Source organism: Musca vetustissima, unplaced genomic scaffold (assembly GCF_032173495.1).
Source record: "Musca vetustissima isolate MV318-11 ecotype Yass unplaced genomic scaffold, APGP_CSIRO_Mvet_v1 utg7570, whole genome shotgun sequence".
NCBI classification, from domain to species: domain Eukaryota; kingdom Metazoa; phylum Arthropoda; class Insecta; order Diptera; family Muscidae; genus Musca; species Musca vetustissima.
The window spans coordinates 7929-19298 of record NW_026889296.1 but is presented as its reverse complement, the minus strand read 5'-3'; the positions used below and the strand labels follow the sequence as shown (position 1 = coordinate 19298).

Below are 11370 nucleotides of genomic sequence, written 5' to 3'. Positions count from 1 at the left end.
TGTCTACTGTCTGCATTGATCTACAAACCCAGCAAACGAACGCCAACCTCCCCACAATTTGCTTGTTGCGTATGGGAGGCATGTAAGAATGTGTGTTAGTTAAACAGAATTACTGAACCCCTAAAACAAGTGTGCACTGCGTGTGTGTTTTTGCCGTGCGTCCCTTTGTGTTACCATTATTATGTGTGTGTGTGTTTGTGTGCGTGTTCGTGTAAATGTTGATTCATTGTGCTGATTTTTTTTTGCTGCAAAGGATTTCCGCGTGCTTGTCGTGTTTTTGTGCTGTGTTTATTTGTGTAACTCGCTAACGCTCGTTGACAGAACCCTTTCTCTGGCCTTTTTTGTCGTGCGTGTGACTGTGGTTAAACACTTTGTTTACGCACTCATAGACCTGCAACGTACACGACCCCAAACAAACTCGCATACCCACGTACCAGAGTTGTGTTATCCCCATACAGCACACACGCACACACCTACAAAGGAAACAATCACATTATGATGCTGCACGAGGCTGTTATGTTGGAGATCTATCGTCAGGCATTGAATGCAAGGTGAATATAAAAAAAAACAACAAGAAAAATGTGTGCTAAATAGTACAACAAATGTATAGAAATGTGTGTCTGTGTATTTTTGTTCGGGAATATTATAATATTTTCTTAAACAACATTGAATTAAATATGGGTTATTATCTACTTGTTGAAGAGATTTTGCATTGAAAAGGAGGTCATTATCTGTTTGAGTTTTTGTTTTCTTGGTTACATTTAATGCTTTACAATTATGCTTGTGGAAAATAGAAATCATCATTATATTCTTTTTTTTAATTTCCGGCGGTAATAGATTATTATATATCATATTATTATATAGCATGATTTACAATATAATAATTGGAAATTTCGATAAATATTTTAAATGCGTTCAGTTTATATGCGATTTTTCTTATATTCAATAATTGTGTTTGAAAGTAATTTGTTGGAAAGTGTATTTTGACTAATCTGAAAATATTTTTTTATTTTTTTGCCTTGTAAGGGCAGTTATATTTGAAAGTAATTTTAAGTGAGTTATTTATACTCTTTCCAATTCGAGCTTAATGATTTTTGCAATGAAAAGGAAAGCCAAAATCTCCATACCCATCACTGAAAATATTTAAACAATTTGGATTTTTTATGTGTTTAAGCTAAATATTTGATGTCAAACAGAAGGTTATTGTGGTTAATCTATACTCACATGAAACACTCATTTCCAATTCTCTTAAATTCTGGACAAAATATTTTTAGCAAAATCTCCATATTCCGAACATAGCTAATCTAGATTATATTTCACACTCATTGCGTATTCTATAATTCCGAATATTTGACTCTAAAATGCGGATTGGCAATATATATTATTTTTTTATGAGTTTTTATACCCTCCACCAAAAGGTGGACATATTCACGGGACACCCAACAAATTATATGCTCTTGATCAGAATAAAATTCTATATCGATTTACGCATGCCTGTCCGTCTGTTGAAATCACGATATAGATCGCAATGTTTAAGATAGAGCTCTGAAATTTTGCCAGACATTGCTAGTACTCCTCGAATGTTTGGTATTGCAAATGGGATATATCGGTCCACGTCTTGGTGTAGCCCTCATATAACAGTACCCCTCAATATTCGGTATTTTGGACACGTTTTCCAACCGAATTGGCTGTAATTTGGTACTTTTGGGTTTCATTGAATAACAAAAAACCAAAAATTATTAACGAAGATTCACTGAATTCTCTCCCCCTATTTCATGTTTTTATTCCACACAAGTGTCAAGTTATTTTTTATCTTATGGGCCTTTTCGTAAACTTTTGTAAAATATTATTCAATTTTTTTAATTATTATATATTTTTACATAATATACCCTACACAACTATGTTTTCAGGGTATTATAGCTCTGTGCAGCCCCACAAATTATATATTCGATCGCGAAATATTGATCCTATGTCGACCTTTACGCAGTATACCGATCGTCATATCTCGACTAGCTGATCGCAATTTTTAAGATAGAGCTCTGAAATTTTGCCAGACGTTGCTAGTACTCCAAGAATGGTTGGTATTGCAAATGGGATATATCGGTCCAATATTCACGAAATTTTGCATGTAGGATGGGTTCTTTCAATATAGCCCCATATTTTTGGTTAAGATTTAATATATCCTTAAGTTTCCTTCAATGGAGCCCCATATAATTTTTATCGGTTTTTCTGGTCTCATCTTCAAGGTGGAATTATGACCCAAACATCGCGAATTTGTAAAATAGAGAAGGGGACTTGGGCCAAAGAATAAGCATGCCTGTTTTGAAAATGCTTGAAATATGTAGCGGCTTTGTCAAATGTTTTCCTAACTTTTGTGTGAAAAATGAACAAAATGTGTTTTTAATAAATAATTGCAAAGTTGAAAATTTAGTAGAGAAAAGTTGCTCTTTGTAAAAGTGTGATTTGAAAATTTTTTTAGCACATATATGTCGAACGTTTTTGCAAAATAGTCGAACACTTATATATTTACAGGTATAAAGAAGTTATGTATTTTTCTAACCCTTTACCAAAAATCTACGTTTTAGCTGTAAATATATCGGTGATTTTTAATTTTTATTCATTTTTGGTCAAGGATAATTATTTTTACAATAAAAATTATATTGTGATGAAGTGGACCACTATAAAAATTAACTTTTTGTGTTTTTTCGAGTTCGAAACATAGGCACATTTAATATGGGTATAAGAAGATCACAAATTACAAGGGCTTCGGTTGGATAATGAAGCAAGGAATTCAAAATACCTGTAAAACATAAACCCATATATTGTCGGCCTCTAGTTGGTCCAGATGAGTGCAATAAATTGAAATTTATCACAACCAATCCATAACCTACCTTTAAGTTACTTTTTTGTGCAAGTTACCCACATATACTGGTCCACATTACCCGCCAAGTTATTTTTATTCGCAGTTTAGAGTTTTTTGAAATATATATTTGCAATAACATTTTTATAGACAAATATAAAATTATTTGACCTGGAATATATTTAGCCAACAAATCTACTATGTTTTGAAAACAATTTGTTTTTATTTTTTACCGTTGGTACGCCCGCAATATCAATAAAAGAAAATATTGGTCCACATTACACGAAGTTACTCTATTGTAGCGCAAATTATAATTGTTTAAAAACTATTTAAATTATCAAATGTTTATTTATTTAAATGTATTTTTGATAAATTTGGGTATCGATCCTGTCAAAAAAATCGAATAAGCATTCGGGGAAAATATGGGATATTCATGTGTTTTTTATCTCGCGTTAAATAACCAGTGATGCCATAAGTTCAAATAGAAGCACTTCCATTTAATTTTCCTTTATTTTAAGTTATGACTTACCGATCCGAATCATCCAAATGTTTTGAAAGTTTCTTAATAATTTCAATACCTCTATGTTTTTATGTAGTTTTAACCCTTAATTTTTAGGCACAAATACTTCAATTAAATCAAAATGGGATTGGGCTACTTACGAAAACTTATGTGTCACCATCAAAGCCAGAAAAGAGAACACAACACAAAACAAATTTACGCCTATATAAAATTAAAATATATTTTTATTTAAATCATTTACAAATATTCCAAATTCAATTGTTTTCTTTCATTTTATTTTACAGTGAACTAGCCAGTCCCCGCTGTCAATCACGTGAATCTAATGCCTCCGCTAGCGGAAATAATGAAGCACGATGCCCTTCAAATGAATCACATTACTCCGCCAATGACACCCACACGTCGGGCCAAACGCCCACACCCACAACTCCACCAGTGGCCCTACCATTGCCAGCCACTTTGCCGCCGGCAGCTGCTGCAGCCCTCCTACCACCACAATCTGCAGCTATGGCGGCGTATTTTAATGCAGCTGCTGCAGCAGCAGCTCAACAGAACCACTTGCTATTAACAAACCCTTTGGCTGCAGCGGCAACACTGGTACAGCAAGCATCACAACAGCAATCGCCACGTTCACCCAACTCCCAACAGGTTCCAACGCCTACCCCACCAGATGTGAATACAACGACTACAACAGGTGATGGTGTCGATACATCAGCTCTAGATTTTAGCACAAAACGTAACCGACGGAATTCCAATAATTATGGAAATGCCAGCGATGACGGTGATGCTACTGGCGGTTGTGACACGGATGGCGATGGTGGTGATGCTGGAAGAAATGATAACGATGGCGATAATACCAACGATAATGAAACAGACGACGTGAATAGTCCATTAGATTTATCGGTGAATAATGGACGCAAACGTCACAGCAACGAAGAAGAAGAACCTGTTATGATGCCTCACAAAAAATTAGGCCGTTCAAATGATTACAAATCATTGCCGGCATCCAGTACCTGGGTGCCACCAATTAATCCCTACTTGGCTGCCGTTGCAGCAGCAAGCATGTCACCAAAGACACCGCTCTCATTAGACTGGAATGCAAAAACGAAAATATCGCCAAATGAAGCAACCAAAGCTCTAGAGAAAATGACTGAAATGACAAGACTTGGTACTGCAGCTCCCGAACCAGAGACACCCACAAGACATTCGGCAAATTCCGTTAGCTCACACAATAGCTCCGCTGGTACGTCCACCAATGGCAGGCACAGTGCCTGGCAGTCGCATTGGCTTAATAAGGGAGCAGATGCTGTCAAAGATGTCTTCAAGTGTGTGTGGTGCAAGCAAAGCTTTGCCACTTTGGCATCGCTGACAACTCACATGAAGGAAACCCAGCACTGTGGTGTCAATGTTCCTCCTACTGTGGCCGCAGCATCTGCCAATGCAGCTCATCCAGGCGGCAATCAGGCCGCACCATCTTCCCATCATGCGCGTCATTCAGCCACGCAATCCGGAGCGTCACACAGTCCAGTATCGTCGGGCGGCAGCAAATCTGATCTAAACATGCTAATCAAAGAAACGATGCCACTGCCACGCAAACTGGTGCGTGGCCAAGATGTGTGGCTGGGCAAAGGAGCCGAACAGACGCGTCAGATATTGAAATGTATGTGGTGTGGACAGAGTTTCCGTTCCTTGGCCGAAATGACAAGCCACATGCAAGAAACACAGCACTACACCAACATTATATCACAGGAGCAAATCATTTCTTGGAAATCCACCGACGATAAGGGATCACGTGATAATAGCAGTTGCGGCAGCAGCAATCGTGGATGTCCCAGTACTAACTCGGTCAACACAAATCCTGGTAGTGTGGCAGCACCATCTCCACACTCCCCTTCTTCGAATGGAAATCCAACAGTCGCTGTTGTATTGACATGCAAAGTTTGTGAGCAGGCCTTCCCAACATTGAAGGAATTGAGCTCACACATGGTTAAGAACAATCATTATGCAGAACATATGATGAGAACCAGTGCCACAGCAGCTTCTCCGGCCGAAAGTGCGCAGACCATGATACGCAGTCGTAGTCGTCAGGGCAAGGAGAAACGCAAGAAGTCACTACCAGTACGTAAGCTCTTAGAAATGGAGCGAGCTCAACAGGACTTTAAGTCATCGAGCATGGACCAGGCCTTAAATCCTCTGAGAGAATTCAAAGCCACCACTAAGCTGCAATGTGAGACTTGTGGGGAAAGTTTTGGCTTGGACATATTTGTTGAACATATCCGACAGTGCATTACGTTGGCGACCGAAAGAGAAATTGCAATGGAGAGATCTATGAAAACGCGCAGCAACAGTGATGAGCTACCAAAATCAACTTACATGCAGCCTCCGCAAATGACACCAGACTATAATCTGAACATCCATCAAATACCAACCTCCGCAAATCGCAGCGATAACCGTAAAACAATGGAGAATAATGATTCCCCCTTGACAAATACTGCAAAAACGGAGATAATTTGTCCTTTGCCATCCGATTCAGATAAATCGTCTAGCGGAACCTCCGTTCTAAATGCTTTGGAACAATTAATAGAAAAAAGTTTCGATTCTCGCCCAAGGCATGCCAGTGGGTATGGTGAGGGTTCATCTACGCCTCTGGGCTCAAGCATTCTTAAGCGGCTGGGCATAGATGATAATATTGACTACACTAAACCCCTAATGGATCCCCAAACCATGCAATTCTTACGTTCCTATTCATCATATGCGCCATCTAGTCGAGATCGCAGTGCCAGCGAGTCCAGTTCCATATCAGAGCGTTGCAACAGCCGCTTAGAGTCATTTACACCAGATCGTAGCTTTGATCAGTCGCGGCAGCCGACTCCTCGTTTAACACCAGAAAAAATGTCACAAAATACCAAAGAATCAACATATCCTGTAAAAATCAAGTCAGAACCGTTAGACACAACCGATATCGCCAGTGAAGGAAATGAAAACCCCGAACCTAGCACTGAAACACATCAAAAAATTTCAGTTAAGAAAGAGTTTAGTATGACCGAAGGATCTGGAGATTATACCAAAGCCAATGATCTTGCCGAACGAAGGAATTCAGTGACACCTGGTACTCGTAGCCCAAGTATTAGTGAGAGATCAATAACTCCTAGATCGGCAGCATCAGTAGGCGATAAAAAGCCGATCGTTGGTTTACCGGAAAGCAGTAGTCTAAGTGCTCTGTCGTCTATGTTCAACAATCTGAGCAATATACATTCCGCCAATGTGGCGACAACTGTAACCGAAATGAACAACAACAATGCATCCACCGGAACAAGTTCGCCATCAGTTTCAAACGCCAAGAAACCCAACGCCAATCCTTTGGCTGCTCTTCAGAAGTTATGTGATACAAACGATAAGCCGAATACAAACGCACGAAGCTCCTCTGGTGGTTTATTGGGCCATTTAACATCACCCAATTCCTTGTCGAATGGCTCAAATGTGGTGGCAGGTGGTAACGGTGGATCTGCACCCACATCAAGTGGCAACAGCACATCGGGAATGCTGGCATTTAGCTGGGCCTGTAATGATGCAGTCGTGACAGCCGATTCCATTATCAAATGTTCCTTCTGTGATACACCGTTCAACTCGAAGGGCGCCTATCGTCATCATCTATCCAAAGTGCATTTTGTTAAGGAAGACACCGATGTTATCAGTTTAAAATCGCCCAATTCTTCACCCAAGTCACATACAACATCACCGAAAAGCATCCATTCTTCGAGAAGTCCTGCGTCCCAGCGAGCTGAACCAACGCCACCAGCAGCAACAACAACAACACCCACTATCAATCCATATGACGAGAGTCCACAAGCAAAATTTCTCAAATATACCGAGTTGGCTAAACAATTATCAAGTAAGAATGCTTAGATTAAGATAAATAACCAATAAGAATGCGAATAACTAAATAAATAAGAAAGAATTGTGTAAACTGTAAAGCACATGTTGTTGGTACGGATATTTCATATTTTGTGAAAACAAAAGTAAATTAGTATTTTTGTTAAAGTTCTCTAGAGGATGAAATTTTTGAAAATGTTTATGATATACTAAGTTATTGTTTTGATAATACAGTTTAGCAGTATATCGTGTGTGTAAATACAAATCAATTTTTTAGAAATGTGTATTGTTAGGGTTTGAAAAAATGAGACCCCTATAACACGGCATTTCAGACTCAATTCGGTCTGCCAAATTTTGACCATAAATGACATATTTTCCACCATGAGCTAATTATTTATTTGAAAATCAAATAATTTTCACAAATTTCTATGGTCATTATAGTACGATTTCCAAAGTATCAACACCAGAGATAGTCTGTGTGACGAAAATGTTAAAATTTATAAGAAACCAAAAAATTATAAAATAAAAACTTTTATGAAGCTTGAAAGAAAAACGTGTTCAAAGTTGCCTCCCTCTCCCCTAAAATTTTATTTGCCACTTTAGTTGTTGTATTGTTGTATTTTTAAATTATATACACTGAAATTAGGAATTGAAATCGCTTACGTTTTTCAACCTTAGATTTTTAAAAATTTCAGACAATCGCACATATACATCCATGCTCAAGAATGATCATTCACTCTGGTCTCATAAATTATCTCCATATGAACAGAATACATCTATATTTCATTAAAAGCCACAAAACACACCCACGTGCTACGAACAAAGAATTAATGGCAAGAAAACAAAATTATTATAAACGATTAACAATTAATTACCACACTTAGGCAACTTGCTCACCTTTAGCAAAAAAAATCGCACAAAATGAAAACAAAAACACTCACGGCACACCACATCAATTCATATGGAGGAATTCTTTCATATCCCCCAAATGCAAACAATTCACCAACCATCTCTAAACAGATATTGGCAACGTCATGTGTATGAGGTACGCCATCATCCATACCTACATATAAACACGACACAACAGAACAACAAAGCAGCCAGCAAACAGGTACGCAAACAAGGTCCACAAAAAAAAACGAAACTAAACAAAATCAAGCTCCTCCTCACTTACTGCCAACATCATTCACATTCATTTGGCTGGGACCAACAAACAACAACAATACAACAAGACACTGAAATATACAATCAAGCTATCGACCAGACATATATTTTGGTATGTATGTATATAGTCGATACACAAATACATATGAACATGAATTGGTTGCATTGACTAGCGCCGAAAGTTCGACCAACGATCGACCACACCATGGTGTATGAGTCCCCACAAAACAAAAAAACCCAAAACACGATGTCTGGGAGACATGGCACAATCATTCTCCCGGCATTTCCAAAATAAACATATCAGCGGTGAAAACTCACCCATACAAATTAATTGAAAATCATATTAAAATTTCAGTATAATTGTGGGAATGTGTGCTCTTTATTAATTGAATATTTCCAATTATATATTTAAGACATACCAGAACATTTGACGAAATGTAGTCAACGATTTATCAGTTAATTTGTTATTGAAAATTTTTTAATATTTTTTGGTTTTACTGGTCTGGTCATAATATTTCCCATAGAGATTTGAGCAAGTTTAAAAAGCTTTGACAAACTTTAAGATAATTTTTAAGAGAAAATTTTAAGAGTTTATGACTTGTAAAAGCTGGCATATAAAATTCTCTTTTCGAAAGTAGATGTGTCTCTTTAACAAGGGGTTATTTCCCCTTTCTTACTGAAAAAGGAGAAATCATCTTTGGGGAACTGCTCTTCCATTTGCCTGGAAAATAATCTCTTAACGAACATCTTTTTATAGCAACAAAGCTTATGTCATTCCCATTATGTTCACCATAAAAAAAGCTTTCAGTTGTCCCTCTTTTCACTATAGCCATCTCTGTCATAGCACAAACATAAACAATTACAATGACAGGCATTCATCAATTCGAAAAAAATAATAACAACTGGCCCACACAACAACAACAACAAGACATACACAATCATTATTTGTTGTTCTCAATCGTCATTGCGCGCACACATCTTCAACTCCCACAACTGCAAAAGAAAAACTTTACTCATTCTCATTCATGCATGCGCATTGTTATACTCTCGCCATCAACTCTCGGAACATCCATCTGGCCATTCATGTTCCGTCGTTGTTGTTTCTTGTTTTTGATGAACTGCTGTCCATCATCCGCCGCCTTTGTTCGTTGCACTCGTGTTTGGTGTTGTGTATTCGTGGTTTCGACCTCCCAGATAAAGAACAGGGAAAAATATTATGAGGATGAGCCATGTACTAGAAAGAGACACTTGTATATGTACCTAGTGTATTGAGTGCCACTGCAGTTTGCAAAGCAAAATTGTAAACTCACAAAGCATTGTATGGCATGGTGTGTACGTGTGTGTCTTTGACATCTAAAAGAGAGACAGAGAGTGATGAAATGCCAAATCATAAAATGAGTTCGTACGTACACATACCCACCGACATCTGTACATTATGGTAGTTTCAACCCGTTATTATTTACAAAAACAAACTGCAGCTATACACCCATTTAACAAATTAAACAAAAACAACGAACGAACAGACAGACAGAATACTCTGAACAAATCAAACAGGCACTGTTGACTTCGCGAAAAAAGGGGTGTGGGTTAAATACAAATTCACCAGCAAATAACAACAACAACTACTGCACTTGTATGTTTTGTTTATAAACCAGTATTTTTTCTGGACGATTGGTTTGAGCGACGGCAAATGCTTGCTTTGGCAACGAGTTTGTGTCTTATGATGGGTATGTGAGCATGGTCTGGAGGATACATATATATTTTTTTTTTTCATTGTCTACGAGAAACGAACCATTATTATTTGGCTGCAGCAAACACATTCACACACCCCCACATATAAAGTTGATTTGTTTTTCACTTTTCCTACATGGGTATGTGTGTGTGTGTGTTATATGTATGTTAGAATTGTTTGCAGTTGGTGTGATAATTTATGAGCGACAAGTGTAACATAGCTGAGTGATATATTAATTATCACAAGGTAAACGAACGACAGTGAACTGTGAATTGTCGGTAAAATTGAAAATAATTAGTGGAAATTTTTAATTTTTTAGTTTTTATTTTGAAAAAAAAGTTTGCAGTAAAGTCTTTTCTTTACAAGGAAATTAAAATGTTTTTTGGGCGATATTATTAAATATTTATATTTATTTTTTTGAAAATTCGTCATACTTCATGGGTCGTATATACAACAATGTATTTGACTCCGAAAGTCATTAAGGAATTTTGCACGATTGTGTGTTTGAAGTAAAACTTAATTTCTATAGAAAAATATAAAATATTTATTCATTTATTTTGGTTTTCATTCATACGAGGTAGGCTCTTTCAAATTGTCTTAAAAATGTTCGCTTTACTTATAGCGAGGAATTTTGTCGCTATAAGCGATACCCTGAGGTGTTTTAAACAATTACAGTAAAATCTCGCTAATCCGGTTATTGTTTGCAAACCCCAATCTGGATTGCCAATTTTTCCTGATTGCCGAGATTTTTAAATTGGTTTAATTATACCCTTCACCACACTGCGGTACAGGATATTATGTCTTTGTGCATATGTTTGTAACAGACAAAAGGAAACGAGATAGACCCATGGTTCCTTTTGAGAATATGCATATAATCACTTTCTGAGTCGATTTACGCATGCCCATCTGTCCGTCCGTCCGTCTGTCCATGTTAAATTGTAAACAAAGTACAGGTCGCATTTATGATCCGAATTGGATGAAATTTGGCATAGGTCACTTATTTGGCCCAAGGACGAACCCTATTGAGAAAAATCGGTTCAGATTTAGATATAGCTCCCATATATATTTTCGTCCGATTTAAGGTAAATGGTGTACCACTGTCCCACATATCTTTTGATTTGCACGAAATTTGGCATAGCGTAATGACTTATGTCAAGAATGATGTGTGTTAAGTTTCCTGGAAATCGGTCCAGATTTAGATATAGCTCCCATATATATTTTCGT

The 11370-nt window shown here is 37.4% G+C and overlaps 1 protein-coding gene across 1 annotated transcript; it reads left to right on the top strand.

Moving 5' to 3' along the window:
- Nucleotides 1–464: 464 nt before the first annotated feature.
- LOC133336986 (protein tiptop) lies at nt 465–7291 on the top strand. Its single transcript, XM_061545250.1, has 3 exons — nt 465–551; nt 3665–6807; nt 6868–7291. The coding sequence occupies exons 1-3, from the start codon at nt 496–498 to the stop codon at nt 7281–7283; spliced, it is 3615 nt and encodes a 1204-aa protein (XP_061401234.1). The 5' UTR covers nt 465–495; the 3' UTR covers nt 7284–7291.
- Nucleotides 7292–11370: the final 4079 nt, after the last annotated feature.